Source organism: Chaetodon trifascialis, chromosome 11 (genome assembly GCF_039877785.1).
Source record: "Chaetodon trifascialis isolate fChaTrf1 chromosome 11, fChaTrf1.hap1, whole genome shotgun sequence".
In the NCBI taxonomy this organism is placed as follows: Eukaryota; Metazoa; Chordata; class Actinopteri; order Chaetodontiformes; family Chaetodontidae; genus Chaetodon; species Chaetodon trifascialis.
The window spans coordinates 8,374,785-8,400,101 of NC_092066.1; the positions used below are offsets into that span (position 1 = coordinate 8,374,785).

General features: G+C 38.2%; 2 protein-coding genes across 5 annotated transcripts in view; one reads left to right on the plus strand and one right to left on the minus strand.

Annotated features, from left to right (window-relative positions):
• Positions 1-1,805: 1,805 nt before the first annotated feature.
• LOC139338578 (macrophage mannose receptor 1-like) lies at positions 1,806-19,468 on the plus strand. The gene is made up of 33 exons (XM_070973725.1): positions 1,806-1,944; positions 2,231-2,587; positions 2,967-3,134; positions 4,222-4,377; positions 4,650-4,760; positions 5,673-5,810; positions 5,928-6,107; positions 6,634-6,788; positions 7,140-7,253; positions 7,505-7,620; positions 7,739-7,887; positions 7,978-8,177; positions 8,823-8,941; positions 9,126-9,198; positions 9,303-9,456; positions 9,643-9,681; positions 10,834-10,997; positions 11,102-11,163; positions 11,567-11,667; positions 11,820-11,962; positions 12,149-12,254; positions 13,634-13,761; positions 13,887-13,907; positions 14,100-14,123; positions 14,310-14,345; positions 14,959-15,061; positions 15,785-16,011; positions 16,273-16,438; positions 16,663-16,833; positions 16,939-17,055; positions 17,596-17,754; positions 17,933-17,959; positions 18,048-19,468. The coding sequence occupies exons 1-33, from the start codon at positions 1,881-1,883 to the stop codon at positions 18,308-18,310; spliced, it is 4,311 nt and encodes a 1,436-aa protein (XP_070829826.1). The 5' UTR covers positions 1,806-1,880; the 3' UTR covers positions 18,311-19,468.
• A 2,181-nt stretch (positions 19,469-21,649) lies between these two features.
• Positions 21,650-25,317, minus strand: part of cacnb2b (calcium channel, voltage-dependent, beta 2b) — a 38,358-nt gene continuing 34,690 nt past the window's right edge. For all 4 annotated transcript variants that reach the window (XM_070973728.1, XM_070973727.1, XM_070973729.1 and 1 more), the window contains one exon: positions 21,650-24,429. In XM_070973728.1, the coding sequence (XP_070829829.1) occupies positions 23,689-24,429 (741 nt within the window). In that variant the 3' untranslated portion in view covers positions 21,650-23,688. The remainder of the gene's footprint in view (positions 24,430-25,317) is intronic.

Below are 25,317 nucleotides of genomic sequence, written 5' to 3' on the forward strand. Positions count from 1 at the left end.
TATGAACACACAAACACACAAATACACGTGTAGCCTGTATGCTGGACTCCATGGAAGAGGACCCACACCTTCTGTAGATACAACAAGCTCATTCAACAAAACAAAAGCACAATGAATCTTAATTTCTACATTCCCAGATCCCCTAAATCTTACACACTGGCCCTTTAAAGTAATACTTTTTACATTTTGTGACTTTTTCCTTAATAAAACACACTATTGTGTGATGATATTAGTGGTTCTTACGTTCAAACTGGTGCTCCGAAGATCGATCTATCTATCGATCGCTCTATCTATCTATGGATGGATGTATGGATGCTTGATTCTCTTCCTGTGTGTGGGTGGGATTAAGCAACTACATCATTTTGCTGGCAACCCTGTCTCCTAGAAATAATGCTGATACAGTTGGTACTGATGCCACATATTTTTGGGCACTCAAAGCACTTGTTTAAGGTCAGAGAGACCACTGTCTTGGTTAACCTTCGAAAAAGTCAACCTGACTTAAAGTGCAAGTTGTGACCTTCATCAGCGGATGAAATTTATTCACTTGTCATTCACATGGTTCAATATTTTGGCATGATCTAAGTTTGGAATCACTGTCGCATGATAACAGCCACTTGTTATCATGTGGCCACGTGATAACAACTGAATCTCCATGACAGCTGAGCAAACTCCATCTTCTGATGAAGACCACAGCATGTTGTGCTTAGTTAACTTTATCACTTTTCTAACAAACATTAGAAGGTCTCGTTTCAAAGATATTCATAGTGTTATACTCAGTTGTTCAACTGAAAAGCAACAAGAATGAAAAAGGAGTGCCAGAGAGAGTTCACCCCGGCTCCTTCCTCAACTCCACACTTTATGCCAATTCACATTGTGCCTTCAGTTCTTGTAAACACAGTTTTGTTTGTTGTTATTTTTTATTTATTTATTTTTAATCACACCTGTGTAACAGACTTTTGTCTGCTGAGACACATTCTATAATGTAACCATTAAATGAGTCATTCTAGGAAAATCAGTAACTGATGTTCAAAAGTTATTTAACCGCACAAAGACTTGGAAGCATTTGGAACTTTCTGGAGAAGGTCCAGCAGTCACTTTCGGTGACATACAGAGTCAGCATTATGATAGCTTCCTTGTTGTGAATATTGCACAATACTTTCTCTCGTGAAGTTGAATTTCCAAACGGCCAACCACAATGTTCTCTAGAATCTGTGTGACTCATGCTTGGCTGCTTCAACCGCGATCTGTATCACATCTGCTTCTCTGTCTTTACTTATGATAGCATGGATATCATGGAAGTCAAGTTCACTGCATTTATACCTGTAAAATAAATAGATAATTAGTATGTCGAATAACTGGAGGTTACTTAAATGGCAACCGATGGGGGTGTTTAAGAATGTAAAAATGAAGAAAAACTGTCAAAATCAAAAATCAGGTTTGTTTCTGTGTTTGGTTTCTGCATAGACTGGCTGTCATTTAAAAGGTCACTTACTAGAGCATGGTACCAGCACTTCCTGTTCCCCACATTGTCTGTATATTATGCAATGGCATCCATGTTGTACTGTGCATGTTGTTCTAGGTTTGCAATGAGTATGACAATAAAACAGCCAAGTGTGCAAATACAAGCATTTGGGTTCCTTTTGGGGGGGGGGGGGGGCGACGACAATTACTTGCCCCTCCTTGATTGCCTGAAGTAAAATGTTGGAGAAAAAAAAACCTGAGACAAGACGAAAAAAAAAGTCATGACGACATGACGAGACAGGATGTGTCAGTACTATAAAGACTGACCTTCAACAATCATTCACACAACTCTTCAATCCTGTGTGAGAAACACATGAATTACATCTTCTGATGTAAGACATCTCAGAAGAATTCTAACCATGAAGAAAACTTGTACAGCGTTTGTGCTCTTCATCCAAACAATACAGTGCTTGGCTTCTGATGGTACAGTAATCCAATATTTTTAGTTTTTTGTTACTTTGTGTAGATGTGCATTCTACTCTGTATATGAGACTGTTGTGTTTTTTACCATATGTCAGCGTGCACGGATCAATATTGAGGTGACTTATATATATATATTTTTAGTCACTTTGTTTGCTTATTAAATCTATTTACTTTGTAAATATTGTCAGTATAAAATTTTATTACACAATGTTCAAATAGATGTGAGAAAGATTTTCTGAATCCCTCTGAAATAAACAGTCAAAAGTGCATAATTCTTTCTCTACAGATTCACCATTTCAACTGACTAACAAGGCCACTGGTTTTTGTTTGGTTAAAACAAATAACCAATGCAATGACATTCGTTGGACAACTGGGGACCGTATTCTGGTTCACCAGAGGAAAAAGTGCCTGGGAGTCCAGGGGAAAAGTGTGGGAAGTGAAATAGCCCTCTACGATTGTGATGAGAAGAGTGAACTACAAAAGTGGGAATGCAAAAACGCAACAGTGCTCGCCCTCAAAGACCAAGAGCTTTACATTGAACTCACTGCAGATAACACTGCAGTTCTCTCCAAAACAATAGGACCCAATAACCACCTTACAATTTCAGGGACATCCAGTGGTGCTTGCACAAGAACATACAGAGGTACAGTACCAGTGTTGTTTTAAAGAACTTGCACTGCCCAAACTAAATCCTAAATCCTAACGATATTCATAGTGCAAAAATGAAATAATGAAGATGACAATTTTAGTGATGATGCTTCAAAAAGTCTGTGATTATGTTATGTTATGATATTTACATATTAGCTCCAACAGAAGATCAAACTGGTTAATAGCTACCCATAGACTGTATCATAAGTCTTCTTTAATCTTTATATGAACTGTAGATAAAGCAAGCATATTCTCAGAATGCCAGTATGCGCAAAATACAATTTATTTGTTATATGTGTCATATGTGGTTATAAAGGTATATTGCTGCACCCACAGATGTTTTGAAACTAATTGTTGTTCTCATCATCTTTTAGAGATTTATGCCATTGGTGGAAATGCAGCTGGAATGCTGTGCATGTTTCCCTTCCACTACGAAAACAAGTGGTACTCAGACTGCACAACAGTTGACTTTGGAAATCAGCTTTGGTGTGCAGTTGAAACAAAATATGAAAGTGAGCGCTGGGGCAACTGTCCAGTCACTAGTGAGTACTGCCTGTAAAACCGTGTTTTTTCTATAATGTAGAGAGAGAGGGCCATATTTACAATGTCAGTGGAAAGTCATTAAAGTTTTCAGGAGCCAGAGTTACCAACTACTATATCACATCACTCCTAAATTTGCATATAATTATGCCACAACTTCATTTGCATAAAAATTATGTCATAAGTAAGAATATATAGCTCAACAGATCACTCTTGCAACTTCTGTATATTTAAGAAAACTGAAACTGAAGTAATCAAGTTAAAGCACCAGTGTGTAAGATTTAGGGGGATCTATTGGCAGAATATGGTAGAAATGGAATATAGCATGTTTTCATTAGTGCCTAATCACCATGGAAATAAGTTGTGTTGTGTCTTCATTACCTTAGAAAGTGCTCTTTCTATCTGCTGAGTCCACTATGTTTCTACATTGGCCCAGAATGGTGCTTGAACACCTTTCATGTTTTTTACAAGTTTCATCACCACCTTAGCTTCTCCTACACGATTGATAAAGGAGGGGTGAGATCAGGCGTATTCAGTTTGTTGCAATTTACAACCTCACTGCTAGATGCCACTAAATCCTACACACTGGACCTTGAAATTGTTAAGAATGAAAATAAAGGATATGAAGTTAACCAGACAATAAGAGTGAGGATTCGTGATGGGTCATTCAGTGCGCACATTTATAGTTCTGCCTGGCTGATGACTACTTAGCTGAACTTGCTGCCCACTCACTGAATAGACAGCCAGTCTAGGGAGCCACGGACACATGAGGGCACATTTGACACATACTGGCCACTCTCTTCAGGACAGTGGAGTTAAGATTTCCCCCTTAAAGTTGCTAGATTTGTTGAAAAAGAACAAAGAACAAAAAAGCTGTTAAAGGGGTCTTAAAAACCATCAAATCTTGTGATCAAGTCACTAATTGTTGTTCTCATCCACTTTTAGTCACTGTCAGAAGCTATCATTTGGTTTAAACTAATGGTAGAGTCTATGGTTGATTCAACCCCAATCATTTAATAGAGACATAGTAATACAACTTTGGGTTCACAGTAAGCATAACATATCCATATTTTCTATATACTTTCATAGCCAAAGCAGGCTGGAATATACACCCAGAAACAGGAGCGTATTACCAGCTCAACACACAGTCAGCTCTGACTTGGTCTCAGGCTGAAACCAGCTGCAAACAGCAGGGTGCCTCCCTGCTCAGTATCACTGATCCTCACGAGCAGGCTTATATCACAGGTAAGTTGACCGACTCTATACTGAATGTAGTAATAAAGGCAGCATGTATTTGATTACAAACAATAATTATGGACCAACTCATTTGTTTTCTACAATTAACTTCTTTCATTGCTAGATTTAATTTATAATATCAGTCTTTATGAAAAAGATTATTTTTATGCATTAAATGTGTTACCTCTTGGTTGGATACTAATGTGTTTTTGAGCCTTACTAAAAACCACACAGAGAATGTCTCATTATTTTGCCATTTGTCTTTCCCATGCTCCCAACAGCACTACTAGGGGAAGGGGGCAGTAAAATTTGGATTGGGCTGATTCTGGATCCAGAACATGGCTGGATATGGTCCAATGGGAGGCCTTACCGCTACATGAAATGGGACTCAGGTAGATTCTTTCTCCACTCTGTTCTGATATATTACATAACTACAGGCACAAGCAGAGGGAAGCTGGCTGGTATAACATTTGATTTAAAGAAAGCAGAATCGTGTGTGTTGAACACCCGTGACTGCAAGATGTAATTTTTTTTGAAGCCAGCCAGCAGATAGAGGAAGTTGAAACTTTTTCTCCCTCATGCTCAAATTTGTATCAGGAAAACATGTACATTTGTGTAAGAGCTCTATCACGTGTTATGTGAGTTTTCTCTAAAAATTCATACCTTTAAATTAATACAAAGCTTTAGTTAATTTACAATCTAGTACATCTTCTAATCTCTTTTTAAACATTCATCTACATTTTTGTTCTTTACAGCATGTTTTTTTATTTACTTCATCCATTCATTCAGATGATGTGATTATGAATTCAAGTTAAAGATTTATAGATGATGTTTCTTCTACCGTATTTCTACTTTGTTGTTCTTATTTTAACATTTGCAAACCAAATTTTTTATATGAGCCTGCAGCAGTGGTGAATTTATTGTGAGGTTACTTGGTGAGGTTCTTGATTAATAGGAAAACGCTTCGCTTTCTTGCAAAGACTTAGATTAAAAGATTGATACCACTCTCATATTTGTCCATGATAAGGTTTCAACAGCCAGCAGCTGGTTATATTAGCTTAGCATAAAGACTGGAAACAGGGGGAAACAGCTAGCCTGGCTCCGTGCAAAGGTAACAAGATCTTCCTACCAGCACTTCTCAAGCTCATTTGTTTGTTTAATTCATCCAGAAAAAAAAGGAAACATGACACTTCGTGGTTTTGTGGAGGATTGAGTGTGAGACTATGACAGTGAGACAAATCTGAGAGCTGACTGGTTGTCAAAACCAACAAGTCAAGCATACTGTAACCATCATCTTGTTTTAGGACATCCACTTCCTAATCCAGGACACAACTGTGCAATTTTTGATCCTGCTGTACAGTACTCCTGGCAAAGTTTACCTTGCAGCAAGAAACTAGGGTACATCTGCTACAGTAAAGCGGTTGAAGAAGTGCCTACACAAGGTAAAGAAAAATATCTATTTCTATTCTACTTTACACATCCTCTAGGTACCATATACCAACATTGTACACCATATCTATCACTAAGTCCTTATATTTCTTTGTTCTTTTCGTGATCAGCTGTTGAGACAGGATTTTGTTCAAGACCTTGGATTCCCTACAATGGCCACTGCTTCTACCTCAATCGGACTCTGAAAACATGGTCTGATGCTCAGAGAGAGTGTCGCAATGGAGGAGGAGACCTAGTCAGCATCCGCAATGTGGAGGACCAAAGCTTTGTTATCTCTCAACTTGGATACGGTATGTGGAAACAATAAAAACAAACAGAAAAGAAACTGTTACAACACAGAACATCCCTTTATGTGATCAGGCCTTTCAGCTTTTCTTTCAGTGCTGTGATGCCCTGCTCTGATTAACTGCTTCAAAGGAAATGTACAATCTACTATCATTCACCATTATGTGCTGAGGCAACTGCAGCAGTGAATATTGTGAGCGTATCAGCAGAACAATGATAAAAGTGTACACCTTCATAAATAGGATTGGCTGCTAATAGCAGTCTGGTAGCCGAACAGTTTTAAAATGAGCAAATGGGAAGCGTGAATAAAGCAGATGTCGATCAGCTAATCCAAACACTACTTCAATGCTGTGCCTGATCTAACGTGATCTATAAATGACACAAAATATAGTAGATGAGCAAAGTAAGTTGAGAGCTCCACAGGAAGGACATATGAATAAAAACATGTGAACGCCAGGTGCAGATGTCTGTTATTTACTGGTGACATTATTGGCAAATGGAAGGATAATTATCTTCTGTCCATGTCTGCAGCGTCCACTGATGAGCTTTGGATTGGACTGAATGACAGGAATAAAGAGGGGCTGTTTGACTGGATTGACCACTCTACTGTCAGTTTCACTAGCTGGGAATTTGGGAAACCTGCCACATCTTCTGCAATAAAGGACTGTGTTCTCATCAGAGGAGAGGTAAGAAGCACTAAGTGGGCATGGTGCACATATTACTTTTATACACTATAATAATTTACAATTTGTCAATACACACTCATTGAGCAAAAGTGGCATTGAATAATATCTGTAACCTGAATTATTACGCAGAGAAAGCAGCTACATATATCTCACAGTTTACTTAACTGCAGTGTGTTTAGTTGAATACAGACAACACCTATTGTACATGTCTGTATCAAAAGTATAATACATTTGTTTACAGTTTTAAGAATGTGAAATTTTAGTTTGATGTTCAATTTATCAGTTAATTGACTGTACTACCTTCAACTGCACTCGGTCTCCACATGAAAATTTCCTGATACTTTGCTGCAGAAGGGGAACTGGGCTGACCGTGTGTGTGAGGAGAAACATGGTTACATTTGTATGAAGATGAGCGTCCCAAAACCCACTGGAGATGAGCTGGAGCAGAGTGAAGGCTGCAAAGCTGTGCGTTAAGTGTATTTAAAATAAAATGTTAACTTTAAAATACTTCATAGATGTATTCAGGCCATGTTTAGATTTATATAAAAGTCATGTGATTGGAGTGATTATAGCATCTTTCAAATGTTCTCATATGGCATAGGTTTGAAAAGTTATTGAAAAATGAGACAACCATGGTGAAAACTGGTGGAATGTGTTGCTTTCAGCCCCTTCATTGTCATGCTCAGTCGTCACTTTGTTGTTTTCCAACAATCCAGGGTTGGAGAAGACATGGCTCGTACTGCTACTTTATAGGGACACAGTCCAAAACTTTTGATGACGCTAGAGATGACTGCAAGAGTTCAGATTCTTACTTAGCGGATGTTTCAAGTGGGTAAGAACTTTAATTTTTACTCCAAATGTTCTGAGCAACACTACATTTCAGAAGTTCACATGTATTGGGATTTAGTGGCACCAGATTCCTATGATTCTATATGTGTATATATTTCCAGGGTGGATAACGCATTCCTTGTGAGCTTGGTGGGGTTGAGACCAGAGAAATACTTCTGGTTAGGCCTCTCAAACCAGAAACACATAGATGAATTTGTGTGGACTAACAGAGACTCAGTGAGGTTTACTCACTGGAACGCTGGAATGCCAGGTATGGACAAATCTAAAGCTCAATTTCTAAAATGTGACAGAAAGCAGCTTCACGATTGACATTTCGCAACTTCTCCCTCGACAATGAAAGGTAACCAACAGGGCTGTGTTGCCATGACAACTGGGATTTTTGCTGGCCTCTGGGATGTGCTGCCCTGTACCAACAAGGAGAAATACATCTGCAAACACCTGGCAGAGGGGGCAAGTTTAACCCCAGAACCACCCACTGTCTCCCCTACCAACTGTGCAAGTGGCTGGACTCGAATGGGAACAAGAAACTATTGTTCTAAGGTACAGCAACATTCACAAAAAATAAATCCATATCAGCTTGAAGGATAAATTAAAATGTTTATGTTTATCTTAATACACCATACATACACCCAGAAATAATGGTCACTAACGTAACTGCTCCTTAAGAGTGCATCTGCAATACAGGAAATGTAAAGCATGGAATAAAACTGGAGGACTAATGCAATTGGATTTCTCCTCTCTGTTAGCTTGATGACTCAACAGTAGGGCTCCGCCGAATGTCAATTTTAACATTCAAAGAATCTATTGAGGTTTTCAAATGAAGCTTCGAATTTCTGTTGTCATATTTTGCAACACCACCCGCTTCTCGCCCATACAAAAAAGCAAATTTTCCCCTAGTGCTTGACAGTGGAATCATTCGTGTTTATTCACCCCAAACAGTCAGAATACTGTACATCAGCCCTCAGATAGCAAGCAATGGCTGGCACTGCTGAGATATATTAGACGTTTTAATTACCATGGTTCAGATACATACAATCGCAGAAATGTATATACACTTGGGCCATTATTTATCAGCAAAATTCCAACAGGTACACATACATATGATGCAAAGACAAACACAGGGCCAAAAAGAGAGCAACACTACAAAACCATATTGACCATATATCTCTTTGTCTTGTGTTTAAGTTGTTTTCAGAATCTTCAAAACAGAAGACCTGGTATGAGGCCAGAGATTACTGCAAGGCTATTGGAGGAGACCTGCTCAGCATCCACAGTTCTGAAGAACTAGATGCGCTTCCAGATCGGTATAGTATGACCTGGCAAACTGAAAAATTAGGAAATACTAAACTGGTTGCGGCAGAATATGAAGGTCGGCCAGTGTTCAGCAGAGCTCTAAGACGGTGCCTCTACTGATTAATATTAAGTTAGGAAGAGGTTTGTTCTTTTAACATTAAAAAACTTTAATCAATATCATTTTGTCCACTTCAGCTATGAAGTAGCCTGGATTGGACTTAGTGCCCCTGACCCAGTCACCGGTTATGTATGGAGTGATGGATCCCCAGTAAGTTAACAGCTTTCTACATTTATACTTCATTGAATCATTTTTAGTGTAGGACACTCAATTCAAAAGGTAACATGTTTTTTATTGTCTACCTTTGTTTACAGCTGCAGTTCCAACACTGGGAGGATGGAGAACCAAACAATAAAAACAATGTGGAATCTTGCACTGAACTCAAAATACATAGGCGGGATAGGAGTGGGTCTTGGAATGATGTGCACTGTGAAACGTATCATGGATGGCTGTGCCAGATCCGTCTCGGTAAAATGAGGAACTGCAGTCCTTTCTTTCTCTCCTGTTTGGTTACTGAGCAAACTTGACTTTCCAAATATGTCTTCCTCAAATGCATTTCAGTGAACATACTCTTAACTCTGTGCTGCCGACCACTCCAGTGCTCTATTCGGTGTTGTGAATAAGATTATCTTCTGTCTACGAATGTCCTTACAGGAGTGGTTCCAAAACTGCCTCCAGAACCTGCTGCACCTGGTAAGTGTGGCATTTTTCTATGCAGCTACTTACAAACAATCACAATTAACTCATTCTCTGTGGGTTGATCGACATTTAAAATTTAGTGTTGCACATTGACAAGCAGGGTTTTTCCTCCTTTATTCAAAGGAAAATTCCATCCAGACAAGCAGTTTTCTAAAAATCTCCATGCATATGAAGATGTAAAAATAGAGCTGAAGTGCTGTCATCAGCATGCAAAACCAAGGGGTAGCAATATAACCCTGCCCCTAAAGACACACTGACCAATTCAGAAAACTGAAAAAAAGCCATTACCAGTAAGCTACCTGCAAGCAGAGATCCAAACAGGTCTCATCAAAAACCAGAAGCATTGGCAGAAGGATCTGTATTGTTAAAACCAGCAATATTCTGGCCACCAGGGGTGCATCACAAGCCAAAAACCCTGTTTTCCCTGTCTTAACATCAACTCTGCAAAGAGAGCTTCTAAATAACTTCACACTGGAAAGAGTTTTCCAAAAAGTGCATTTTCATAGTGACCTAAAACTGCGTTTGTGTGTGGATGAAAGGCCAAAACATACAAAAAAAGCTATGTTTTGAAAAATACCTGTGTACATGTTGACTAGGCACAAGAGTCTACAGCCACACTAGCAGTTCTGTAAGGTTGCACCTAAGGTAACTGTTAGCATTAGAATGCAAACATGTCCACGATAACAATGCAAACATGTTGATGTTAAGTACATATGTCTACCATACTCACCACATTAGTTTAGCATGTTCGTATACTAATATTTGTAATTTAGCACTGAATAGAAAGTACAGATGAGGCTGATGGGAATGTCATTAGTTTTGCATTTGCATGTATTAGAGAACACTCATAAACCAAAGTATTAGAGAACCTTTGACTTGAAGGGGACATGAAGGTCTGAATCAAATTTCAGTTCAATTTCAATCTTTCAGTAAGATTCAACCTCTGGAGATAAAGTATCTGTACAAAAGTTCACATAAATCCATCCAGTAGTTCCCTCTAGACCAAAGTGGTGAACCAGCCAAGTGATAACATCGCCACCCATCATGCCATGCCTCTAGCATGGCTAAAAAGCTACTGAATATGAAACTACATACATATATGAACCTATGTACTATAATATATTACATATTTCTAACATGGTGAAGACTACAACAGGACCTCAGACGGGTGGCTAGAATGGAGGGGAAATCAGTATTATATCAACAGAAGGTCGATGGCCATGGAAGAAGCCCGTCACTTCTGCAAACAGGGGCATGGTGACTTGGTAACTATCAACAGTGAAGCAGAAAGTGTCTTCTTATGGAAACAGGTGAGCAGTGATATTTACACAACATTACTCTTTACACATGACACTTAAACTCAGAACATCCTGCAATACTGCTGGTTTTACCATGTGCCTGTCTGTGTGTGTAGATAGCCAGAAATTATGGGTCTTACTGGATCGGCCTGAATGTAGATCTTGATAAAACATATGGGTAAGTATCATGAAATCATTTATCATGGATTAAATAAAAATGAGAAAAGAGGTCAAAGAAAAAAAAAATCAAGATTATGTAAAATATAGATGATGTGAACAAGTGAATGTTTGCTTTGTGCACTTTTTTCCACTCTTTTTATTAAATTTTCAAAGAAAGAAAATATAAAATTACAAATATACCAACCACCCAAACAAATTGACATATGCAGTATATAAAGAAAATACAACAGCCATTTCAGTCATACCATATGTGATTACATAAGCATACACTGTAGTTCCACATGCAATGATTAATGCAGCAAATGGGCAAGTGCGTTAAAAAAACAAAATGGAAATCAAATTAAGAGTATGCCATGAATGCATCTTAAATTTTCACCTGATTTGTATTGTGTCCCAAAAAGATGGATGGATGGTTCTCCAGTGGTGTTTCAAAGGTGGGATGAAAATCAACCTCATTTCCTGAACAATGATGAAAACTGTGTTGTTATGACAGCCTCTATGGGTGAGTAACTTAAAGTTGATTAATCTTGATTTCACTTTCATACAATGAATTTAATGAGGAATAAATCTGAGATTAGATTTTAAATGGTCTTAAAATAAACGTCATGTTGTTTTGGCTGAAATATCTACTTAATATTCTGGATTGTCTGACAGGGTTCTGGCATGATTACAGCTGTGGGTTTGAGCACAAGTCCATTTGTAAGCGGAGTGACTCACCACCTGCCAATGCCACTGTAGCACCAACAGTTCTGCCAGTAGGTGGCTGTCCACAAAACTGGAAGAAATTTGAATCAAAGGTCAGAGGTCACTTTCATTTTCATAGTTATTTGACAAGATGGGAATACGTGATATAGCGCACAATTAAATTCTCATTGTCTGTAATGAAATGGGCCTTCAATCCGACAAAGCATTGATTTGTGGATAAAAAATAAGATATTGATCTTTTGAGTTATGACACAAAGCTATTGATTTTTCACCTACAGTGTTACAACATCATTAATAGCCAGAAGGAGACATGGGAGGGAGCGAAGACACAGTGCAAAACAATGGGAGGAAATCTGGCTTCAATTATCTCAAGAAAAGTGCAAGGTTTGTTTTATGATGACTTTAAGAGATTTTATTCCAGAAAAGTACATACTGTATCGTTCATCTTTTCAGAAAATGGAAATGTCTGCTGCGTGTCTAAATGAAGTGGGCCTCATTTCTGAAAGGTCACATTTGAAGATGTTTGTATTTACAAGGACTTTGGTCAATATTTACATACAGTAATACAGTATTAAGGGTGGCTCTTTGAACATCAGGCATATTACCCAAGAAAGCCAAAAGCAGTTAATGATAAAATGGAACGTACACTATTTATAACTATTCATAGTCCTGAAACCTCTCACCAAATCCCTGAGGGAGTTTTGCAAACTCACCAGCATATTCAGATGTTCAGAAGCAGGCTTTAGTTCATGCAGAAAAGAAAAATGCAGTGTTGCCTCTTTCCAGCTGCACTTGCCACAGCTTTAATTTCACTTCAAATGATTTCACATTTGAAAACAGGGAGCTGGGAAGCTGGCTGGGGCTTAAGGTTCAGCTCTGGGAGGTACTTGTTTAAGTCCAATATGAAGGCCAAATTACAAAGCTGCCTCAATCAAATGTCAGCTGCTTTCCACTGATGCCGAGGGTAGCCTACAGTACTTTTGCATGTGTGCCACAAGCTCACTATCAGCGCCGGGGTTCCAGAACTGCATGCAAAGTTGTTCATTGTTGTTGTTGATGGAACATTGTTAATTTCATTCTATTTTGGTTGCGAGAAATAATATTATGTCCTTGGGCTATTCTTTATTTACCTCACCCACTGTGTTTGTACTCAAGTTTTATATTTGTTGTTAATGTCGGTAATGTTGTCAACATTTGTTATTCCGTTTCTGATGTTGTTCAGAGCATAAAACTCAATCACGTATCACATTTTTGTTGTTGTGTAAAAATAATAATAGTAATAGACTTTATTTGTATAGCACCTGTTATACAAGAAACAAAGCTCAAAATCCTTAACAACAAAGACAACGCTTCATGTAAAAGAGACACTGAACATTAAAAATGTGTTAAAACGTTATTGTAAAATAAGATGGAAAATCAAAGCTGAGGTGCAATGTAGCCACTTTGTGGCAGGAAATGGTATAGCAGCTATTGGCGGCTCCTTCAAAGTCCTTCAATAAGATTTCGAATCTATTAGTAATCCTGTGTATCAAAAATTGGATAAGCCCAATGCTACTGTTTGGGACATTCCACAGGAAAACAAGTGAGGATGGGATGAGGTTCACCACTTTGTGAACACATGATTGTATAAATTATATTACTACATGGGCTCTGGAACATTTCTTAGAAATGTTGTTGGTAAACACAGTTTGTTAGCAAATATATACATATCCACACGGACACACATTATAAACAATAAATCATCAACATGTGTTACTTTTCAGTGTTTTTGACAACTACATTGGCAGAGGCGCCTACCACAGACTTGTGGATTGGTTTACATAATGTAAATGGAAATCCATTTTACTGGACTGATGGGAAACCAATGCGATACAGCAACTGGGGGTCTTCAGTAAGTGGACACTTAATAATTTAAAGTAAACGAGTTATGTGCTGCACTACAAAAAAAAAAAAAACATTTATTTTTACCTTTATTTTTCATGAAAATGTCACTCTCTTTTCTTTTTATTCTTGCAGCGCAACTATGATGACTCTATGGTAACATGTTTACCCTTTACTGTATGAGTATACTTCACTGTGTATGGTGTGAACTTAGGGCCTAAATAAGTTATGCCAAGTCCACACAACCTTAATTCAGTTTTGTGATAAATAATATGCATCTGTATTGTTTATAATAAATTTATTTACTTTTTTGCTAAAAATTTCTGACAACCTAATTTTCCATTGCAGAGGGATTACCATTTCCACTATGAGGTAAAAACTTTTCGATATTTTCATTGTAATGTGCAATACCATTTCATCTGTCTTGACTTCAAGCCAAACTGGTACATACAGGCTTAGTTCTGAATTTGGATAAATTATATGCATTTGTACTGTTTGTAACATATTTTCTGTTTGTGTATTCATACAAATTTCTTACATCTTAATTTTCCACGGAAGATGGATTATGACCTGATCATTCCATTGAGGAATAAGGTACTACTTTCTTAACACATTAAAACTGTAAGCACTGTAACAGCTAAAAAAAATAAACTGTAATAACTGTGGAAGTGTAATAGGGGACAGTAAGAGTACAAATACAGTATCACACTCTGTTACTGTATGTTATCTTCATTCATCTACTTCATTATTTCATTTAGTTTTGATATCAATTCAAATATTATTTGTTAAGGAACTGTGGGTTATTTAGTGAAGATACTTCTATCAATAAGTCTAAAGAAATAAAATAAATAAGTAAAGAATTTACAGAGAAACCTTTAAGAAGTACAGTATACTGTATAAAAATGATTGGTTGCTCTGCCATCTCCTCGGGTTTGTTCAAGTTTAACTTGTCAACAGATGGTGATTTTTAGGTTTATGAAGTAACATTCGAGCTTCTGAGTCAAGATAAAATGGATGTCTAGGTCAACTAACGTTCATATTCTGCCAATATTGCTAACATGCTGTCAGTCACTGGTCACTGTTGGCAAAGATTCACTACACTGACATAAGAGCAGTCAATTTCAAGCAATGTTTCAGCAGGATTGCATCTATCTACAAAGAAATGTATCATGAACCCCGATCTTACCACAGTTTGCTCTCTCACCAGAAAGAGTGTGCTGTGATGACAACCGATTCCAACATTGGTATTGGGAAGTGGACAAAAAAGTCCTGCAATGACACCACTGGCTACATCTGTCTTCGAAAAGTTGGTGAGCTATTCTCTGCCCTTTCTCTTGAACATATTTGCTATGGCCTACAATGATTTTAACAAGGACAGACATAATATTATCCATTTGTATTTGTTACATAAAAGGACTGCCACATCTTCATTGTCTCAAAGAATATATATATGTGTGTGTGTGTGTGTGTGTGTGTGTGTGTATATGTATGTATGCACACACATATACACACACCTATACACACACACACACACACACACACACATATATATATATATATGAGTATATTGAATACTATGCACCCTACAGCTATTGTGGGCGCTTGCACGCTTGCACTCTTTCACAAGAACATATTGCGTGTGCATGACAAAGAGAGCAACTGTTAATTGTCAGTAATAAAAACATGGGAGCTAAAATTCAGGACCCATTTTTCAATTGTCTGACTATAGACACTAGTTCTATTCCATGCCAGGTGTTTGGGAGCACACTGATTGATGAAACTAAGAAGACTAAATTGAGTGTTTGAAAAAGACTTGAATGATCAACATTCTGATTTCGACAATAGAAACTTAAAACACATGTACTGTATTTAAAACATCAGCGCATTCAAACTGGACAGCTTCTGAATTAAGCGAATCATTCCCCTCAGGAAAATGGAAAAAAAAATAGTAACTCTTAAGCATCTATATGACAGAGCGCCTGACAATAAGATGAATGGAAAAACTAAATTTGTCTAATTTCTCACCCAAACAGATTCTTCTTTCCCAGACTCTCCTGAACCAACAATTTCTACCAACTATGTCAAAGTAATTAATGACTCTATCAAGGTTGTTACTCAACCAATGACCTGGGATGCAGCCAAGAAGCACTGTGAAGGTGATGGTGCCAATCTGGCAAGCCTGCGAAACGTGTGGTCACAGAATTATATTGAACTGATGTCTCTGAAAGCTCCTCTGTGGATTGGAATGAACAAAATGGAGGTACAGGGCAGACAGACTCTCAAACTGCACATAGCTAACACGACTAAACTCTGCTTGTAACTTGAATCTTGCTGACTAATGCAAATATAAGGAAAAACATCTATAACTGGCAACTGACTTGATGACGTCAAGATTTTTACTTTAATAACTCCACAAGAACTAAATATTACCAAAAATATCTAAAGGCTGACAGACTTCTTTGAAAATATAATAGAATTATATTTTGAATTAATGATGCTGATGATCAATCTTTGCTTTCAGACTGGCGGATATTTCAGATATATTGACGGCTGGCGTCTCACCATAACCAACTGGGGTAGACGGGAACCAAACATGGACCAATCTTGTGTGTATGTGGATACGGAAGGAAAATGGAGGACCGCTGACTGCAATGAGAACAAGGCCAGCGTTTGTATGAAGTCTACAGGTAGGGCTCATGTAAATTTTCAAAATAATCATCTCAAATGTTATCCTGTTAATGCCTACATACATCCTCCCTTTACCTGTGAGGAAGATGGTTACAATTGTTACCACTGTAATTTGTTTTAAATGTGAGTTTTCTCATTCTCCAAAATTGCGCTTTGGATTTGAAAGCATGTTCTATACATACAGCAGCTGACCCAGTGACATCAATGTCTCTCACATCTACAGAAGTTCCACCCACAGATTCAAGCGATTTCCCAGGATTTTGCCCTGACGACCCAGAAAATTTCGGCTACAGAAGCCAGAGTTCTACCTGGCTACCATTTAAGGGTCATTGTTACCTCTTTCTCACAGAAAGGGTAGAGTGGCCAGATGCATCTGCTAACTGTGCCAGACATGGTAAGGATTTTCTAGGGATGGTCTAAAACATACTCTTAATCTCTCAGATATGTTTATCTTTAACTAAAGACTTTTATTTATTTATTATTTTGTCTTTCTGTGAAGGTGCAAGTCTTACCAGCATTGAAGATCCCTCTGAGCAAGAATTCATTCAAACAAACATCAGAGTATTTCATGACAGCGTTAGCACTTTCTGGATAGGCTTGTACAAAACTCACAAAGGTACAGTGACACTGTCTGCTCTTTCATGAATGAAACATTAAGTTACATTTTATTGAGCATGAAGATGGAAATATCTTTTTAATTCCAAAAACAACACAAAATATCATTCAGAAATCAGAAATTATTTGTAGGAACAACTATGTGGCATTGTTCCAGAACATGAGTCAACCTGTGTGTTGTTGCCAGGGAAACTTCTGACATGATGACAGCGCCACTACCAGTGTTCCCCCTATATTCATTCTGCAGCATGAGCACCACGGTTAAAATTTCCCATCATCATTAATGCTGTCTGCTTTTCCCTGAGAGTGGACTCAGCCCCTCCACATACATGGAGAGACAAACACTATAATATTCTTTTTCACATTCTTTTTATGTTTCACAACGGAAATGCTTGAGATGTCAGGTTACACATCATACAAGCACACTTGGAAAAATTCAATATGGCAAAATCTTGCTTTCATTTACAATAAATTGAGTATCAAATTATAGAAACTTGTGCAAAAAGTAAGAAAGAAATACTGAATTTCTATTTCTCCCCAGGCACATGGCAGTGGTTGGATAAAACTGCCATGGACTACAATAACTGGGGTGACAGTCTATCTCAAGACAACAGTTATGGAGCCATTAGATCTTCAGATGGGCGATGGACTACAGGCAGTCGGTGGTATGACAGGCCATATATCTGCAAAACCTCCAAAAGTGAGACCATCATACTTATTATTACTTAGTTTGAATTAATGTTTGTACAATAACATGAATGTGTGACACATAAAGTGTTGAGATTCCCAAATTAAATATACATTTTGATAGTGTATAATGTCACTGAAATGATACAACTTTTAGAAAGTTTTTGTGATCATGTTTGTTTTTTTTCCAGTTTTACGAAATGCACCATTAACATCTCGTAAGTTACATCTCTTAATCTTTTTTATTTGACTCATTATGACAATTTAGTTCTTCTGGCTAATCACCTATGTGTTGAATCTATACAGCAAAAACTACAGAGGAGCATCAAAACCGTGGCCACTCCGTTTTGGCAGCACTGCTGATCATTACTGGACTTGCTGTTGGGACAGCCATCGTCTTATTTCTCTACAAGAAGTCTGGCCGGCACTTACCTATCCCTGAAAAGTTGACTACCTTTGACAACCCACTCTTCTTCAACAATGAGCGGGCTCAGCCTGATCTGGTCGACACCAATAAACTGGTGGCAAATGCAGAGGAAGAGAACGCTGGACCTGTTGTGACTGTGTGATGTAAATATCAGCAGAATCTATTGGGACATACAATGTTATATATTAGGAAGTTCTACTGGGGCATACGATGTATCCTGGCCAGAGGGTTGATGGCATCCTTATTTGCATGACCAAAAATTTGTTTTGAAATGAGAGAGGTTTCAATGCAGTTGGCAATAACTGGCCTTGATGAACAAAACATTTAAAAGTGTTGGATGTCCTATTTGACATACAAATTTCTATTTGTAAGAGACTGAAATTATGATTAATTGTATAGTTTGTAAAAGCCAAGACTTTACTGATTGATTGAATGTACAGCGGGAATCTTAATTCATACCTTATTTTACTGTAAACAACTATACCTGCTAAGGTGTTCCTACTGGACCATATCATAAGTTAAGACAAACAGCATCACCACTGCATTTCATCATCCTTGAAGCTATTGCAGATGGCGTTTTATCCATGTAGAAATCTTGGTGACCCCTGAGATATGTCGTGCAGGTACAAATTAAAGCAAATGTATTAAAAGACATTGTAAATAACAACCCATGGGCATCTACATTGAATGTTATGCTTTAAGTTCAGGAAACACTCAGAGAAAGCTCAGAAGATTTACTGAAGTGCTTAGCTTTACTTCGCTTAAACACTGAATGTTTTTCACTTGCATTTTGTCGAGTGTTTACACATCAACTACTTCTCAGCCAAAATTGTTGTACATTTATATTCATTCCATTTATCTGCTGGTTATGGTAACAGTTATACTTACAGGTGTTACACTGAACATTGATTAATCTGTTACATTTATTGTTGGGTTTATTTTTAACCCTGCTTGGTTTGCATGCAAAGGAGTCTGTCTCCTTGATAATGACTGCGCCCTCTGCTGTTCAAACAAAAACACCACCATTTTTAACAAGGAGAGGTTGTAAATAATCATGTAAATGTCATGGTAGATAGCAGTTTGAGAGATTTTGACAACTGTGAATTTATATAACAGATCCCTCAACACCCTCACCAATAATTTTCGGTATGAACAATTGTTGCAGTTGCTAAAAACACATCTATGTTGCAAGTATAATTTTGCTGCAAAATAATTTCTAAACCAATGAAAACAGCAACCACAGAACACTCAAACACAGAAAGTGGAATATCACTTGTATATAAAACATTATGGATCAACCAATCACAGCCCTCTGACATCATCAGTGTGCTGCACCTGTGCTTCTCTCAAAATTCCTCTGTGCTTTGTCAGATCTAAGTTAATTTTTCCATAAAAGAAAATCCTCAGCGAAACTGAACAAAATTCTTAATTGAATGTCTTTAAGTCATTCATTCTTAGTCTTTAAAGTTCAGGACTACCTAAAATTGCAGGTATAAATCAATGTGGTTAAATTGTGTCGCATTAAAATACAGAGAGAGAGGAATTAAATGTGTGTCTTGTGTGTTACCCCCTTCCAATATCACTGTATTAAAAGTATTATCTTATTCTCCATCTTCTATGCATGAATAATAATAATAATAATAATAATAATAATAATAATAATAATAATAATAATAATAATAATAATAAAAACACCCTAATAAACTGCTGTGAACAGCCAATCCTAAGTTCTTAGAGAAATCCTGCTCAAATCAGATCAGTCTGAAAAAGCAATTTTCCACTTGTGCACTATATAGTGAAAAGACCAAAAACATTCACAGAAGGTCCCATCAAAATGCATCAATGCATGTATCAGATACATGGCTTACACACACTTACACACTCACTTGGCATATCAAAGAGATCCTGTGAGCTCTGGAGTCTTCTAGTCTTTGGTTAAAGCTATTTACACACAGCACAGCTTTAAATCAAAAACAGAGGAGGACGCTATCGTCATTAGCAACTCAAAGACAGTATGAATTCTTCACACCAAGCAGCTGAACAAGCCATTAATGCAAAAACTTGAGGAATTCCTAAATTATATAAAACCCTACAGGCCTGTCACTGTGATTATATTTGAGTGCACAGCAGTTGAAAGACAACAACAATAACCGAGTACAGGCTGCACAGAACAAATTATAACCTCCGTAACATCAATATAAACACAGCTAGGGGTTAAATACACAGAGCCAGCCATGGAGACATTTAGGAAAAGCGAGCAGAGGAATATGGATTGACAGACTGACAGGCAGAAACAAGTTATAAAATCTTTTGACTCACATTATTTGACGTCCGAGTCCATTCTGCTTCCTGTCATGAAAATGAAGTATCCATGTAGTTCATATAAACATCCTAGTACACTTTTTGCTGTGTTGGCCATGGCGGTTGAAGGCTCCCCATCGCCCGTCTCCATCTTCTAGCTAGTAAAACGCACGTCGCGTTAGCTGATACATCTATAGCAAACGAGCTAAAAAAAAAGAAAAAACAAGCTAACGTTAGCTAGAGCTGACTTTAACTTTCCCGGCTCTTTCGTTACGCAATGAATTAGTTGTTAATGAGAGTGATTGTCTTTACAATTCGCTTAAGAGTTTCTTTTCCAGAGACAGCGATATGACTCCCTCTGGCTCGCTGTTTGTTGCGAATAGTCCTAATCAAACGGTGCTAATCTCACCTGTGATTCCCTCAGGTAGACATTCACCAGTTTACTCCGCACGCGCTTGATGACGTTTACCAGCTGTTACATCCAGGGGGCGCTACTTTACACATTTAAGGAAATCAGGTAAAAAGAGAAGAAGACATAGAAGGCAACGCATTAAATGGCGTTTGCAGTGACAAAGAAGGATCTTTTTATTAAAACATAGCTAAAAAAAAAAAAAAAAAAAAGAAAAAGAACAAGAAAAAAAAGATGGAAGATATTAGATTTAAATGCATCAGGTGACCAGATACATGACTCCAAATGAATGATAATGAAGATCTGTAACTACTTGATGGATATATGAGCAACTTAAAAAGTGATGATATATCAGTACTGTGCTCACTGCTTGTGACCAAAATCGGTTGTTGTACGTTTAAGTCTGGACTTTGACTTTTTTTTACTGTAAAGTGATTTTAAAAATGAGGAAATGTCACTCATGTTACTCACATGGTCACAACTACTAATTTAATTATTCTCAGGATAATTTATGGGGGGGGGACCTCAATGCTTCCCATCTAATTTCTCCCCAAAACAGACCCTTCTCCTCCAGATGAACTCCAACCCACTGTGTCAAAATAGTTAATGTTTCCATCAAGGTTTCCAAACGAGTACTGTGAAGGCTTGCCTGAGAAACATGTGGTGACAGAATTATATTGAATTGATGTCTCTGAAAGTGGTCTGGACAGTATAAAGTAAGGGAGGTGCTGACATCTCGTAAATAAAATGTCACTTAACGCTTCCTTTGTTTTACATTTTAATGGTTTTCAACAATAGAATGCATATTTGTTGAAATTAACTTCTGAATGATGTACAAAAAAAAAAAAAAAAAAACATTTTGAAAGGAGTCAGTTCGGTCTCAAACTCAACTCAAAGCAGTCATACACAGTCGGTCAACTTCTACCAAACAGTGCAACAGGCGCTCTGGTTCTCCTTGCATTTACCTAACAAGGCAATTATGAAGTATGTACAAATGCATAGAGATTGTTTTCAAGCAATATATTTTATCACAAGAAGATGCATAGAGTATCCAGCATACTGTATAGCACAGGTCAGTGTCACCAAAACGTTTTTCATGCTTCCAGACAGAACAAATGCAAGTCAATAAATATGCTTGAACAACATTTAGAAAAGTAGGAAGCAAAGTATGACTTCCCTTTAGAATCATGTAGAAAAATAGTTTGACTTTCCTTAACAATGTTTAAAATAAATTGTTGTCTCTTGAAGATACACCAATTTAAACACATGGGGGCAGAGTCAGACATGACACTGAAACACACAAGTCTGTTGTTCTCCACAGTTATTGGATTATTTGAGAAGACAAAACCTCCCTCTGTGTAACTTTGTAGAAATAAAACTGATGAAATGCATTCAATGTATGGAAGCCAAGACCAGCCGCTGTTTCAGTAATTTCATCCTCTAAAGATCACAAGTTAGATACTTCATTATGTCAGGATAACAGAGATGTTTTCTCATGATAACCAGTTCTGGGCTACAACTCATAATTATTTTCATTATCCATTAATCTGCTGATTACTTTATTGATTAATCAATTAAGCAGTCAGTGTATAAAATGTCAAAAACAGTGGAAAAATGCCCATCAGAGGCAAAGGTGACATCCTCAAATTGCTTGTTTTGTGCGACCAATAGTCCAAAAACCAAAGACATCCTATTTACAATAAAACATTTAAAGAAAAAACTAAGTCAAATCTTACATTTGAGAGGCTGATACCAGATAATGTTTGGCATTATTTTCTAGAAGAATTCATGATATCATTAGTTACTTAAATATTTGCCGATTATTTTTATGGCAATTGATTCATTTTTTAAAAACTCTATATGGGACAATTATTTTGCCATTTTGGGGGGGAAAAACTCTATTTTTGGGCAGAGGATATCTCAAAAAAAGAAGCTCTTGCTCTTCTTAGAATCCAGTCATTACCGGCATTGGTTCACCTGATTGATCATGTTGGAGGATTTAGTTTGTGATGCTGTTGAACTGAGTTTTGTCCACCTCATTTATAACAAGCACAGGCTAAATAACAGTGTGAAAAGGCCCCCTCTAGTGGTGACTTTATCACCAGTTCTCCCCCACTCCCCACCAGAACTCGGCTTCACTGTTCATGGACTTTGGGCCAATTAGAGCAACACCCAGATGTCCTCTGGTGTGAAGTATATTGAGTGTGAGAGTTAAGAGTATGTTTAATTGTTGTAAGTGTCCTAGAAACAGAAATAGCTGTCAGTATAATGCAATACAATTAAACAGCACCACAAAAAAGTTGATTCAACACCTCTAATTGAATACCATAACCTTCACAAAGGCAGGATTTATTGCAGGACTGTTGCATTAAACAGCCTTAGTTTTCGCTAGATGTACTTGATGAACCAGCAACTCGATTTATCCCATTTTCACAAGAAAACATGCACTGTATCCTGAGATAACAGCGATCCTTGGTTTCCGTGCATTTGCATGACCAACGCAAAATAAAAAACTTTAGAACAGATGTGTTTATCTTGACTAATGTTTGTGCAAAAATAGACACAGGTAGACCCAAATGAAACAGGTGATAATGAGACGGACAAAAACCGAGAGACCATGTTCATTTGGGTGAAGACCAAGGGAGAAGGACAAAGTGTGTGAGTGGCAGAGAGTAAAAAATAAAACATGGCAAACAATACAAGAAGAAATGTTGTCTATAAAGATGACATGCCACTCTGCGCTGTCCATTAGTGCATTTTAACTTGAGCAGCATAAAACAATGCACCAACGCACAGAAGAAACAACACAGTCACTGGTGTATGTAGGAATCCCTGTGCCATTGTCGTGCATCTCTGTCTCTATCTCTGCCTCGATCCCTATCTCTGTCCCTGTCTCTGTCTCGTTCCCTGTCTCTTTCCCTGTCCTTGTGTCTTTCTCTATCTCTATCTCTGTCCCTGTCTCTGCCCTGGTAGTGGTGGTAGTTGTGACGATTGTGCGCAGGATAGTGGTCCGTGTGGTGTGTCCGTGGGGGAATTTGCGGGTGATGCCTGTGCTGCCGGTTGCGTTCATTGTGCTCCTGCTCATAATCTTCCCCGACGTGTGGCTGGCTGTTCCCACGGTGATGTTGGTGGTGGTGATGGTGGTGATGGTGGTGGTTGCTGTTATGATGGTGGTGGTTATGGCCCCGGTGGTTATAGCGAGTCTCCTCCTCGTCCTCCTCTGCCTCTTCCTCCCTCTCCTCTGGCAGGTGCCTGCGGGGAGGCCTCTCGCTGTAATCCCTGCCTGACTGCACGTCCAGGGCACCGGATGCTTGGTTGTGCTGCGTGTGGCTGTGATGCTCCATCCGGCGGTGGTGGTGGTGGTGATGGTGATGGTGGTGGGTGTGCTGGGGTCTCTTTGGTTCAGTCCTCAGGAGCCGCTCTTCCTCGTCCCTCTGGCCCTCCTCAGCCCTCTGTTCCTGTGCTGGGGCTGGAGGGGGCTCTTGGTCTAGATGGTTCTCCCGGGAACCCTTCCTCTTGGAGCCAGCTGACTTTTTGTTTTTCTCCCCATCCTGGGACAAGAAAACGCAACATAAAGGTCACATACACGCACGTGAAGGACACACATATGTAGACAGTTTACTAACAACACAAACACATACTTACATGTTGGTGCACACACGCTCGCACACACACTCACACATACACTCACACATACACTTGAGTTTTGTCCTCATAAGGATGGCCAGTCCCCACAATGAGACTGTGTGAACAGATTTATGTCCCCACAACATGAGTAATACATATCCACACACACACACACACACACACACACACACACACACACACACACACACACACACACACACACACACACAGCTGCTGTTGAGGAGGCAGCTGGCCCTCGAGTGCCTAAACTGGCAATGACACCAGAGGCAGTTTGAATATTTTTGGATGATAATACTCAGTGTTGTCATGGGACTTGAGGCCACGCAGAGCAGCCTTGTGCAATTACTCACATGGAAACAGACACACTTGCTGCCTTGGGCTTCTCCACATCTGTTCTACAGCTGGTGCGACTGCTGTTCATTTGAACTATTAATTAATTGATCTCACTTTAAACTTATTTGTTTTTTTTGATTACCTGATCAATTATTTTGTTAAAAAAAAAACAACAAAACAAAAAACACATTTCATACAAAAATAATGATGTGTTCAATTCAGTCAACCAAAAGTTAGTTGCGATAATTTGATCAGCAGACAATCTCATATCTGCATCACTGTGACCAGTTATTCATATTCTAATCAATTTTTAGTAATCATCTATCATTTCGAGGTTTTCAAGCAACGTCACTGTGAGCTGTGCTCGTCGGCACATCTCATCACGCATCATAAAGCACATCATAAAAACCAGCATTGGTTTTTATTCATGTACAAAGCTTTAATACAGATGCTTCCAC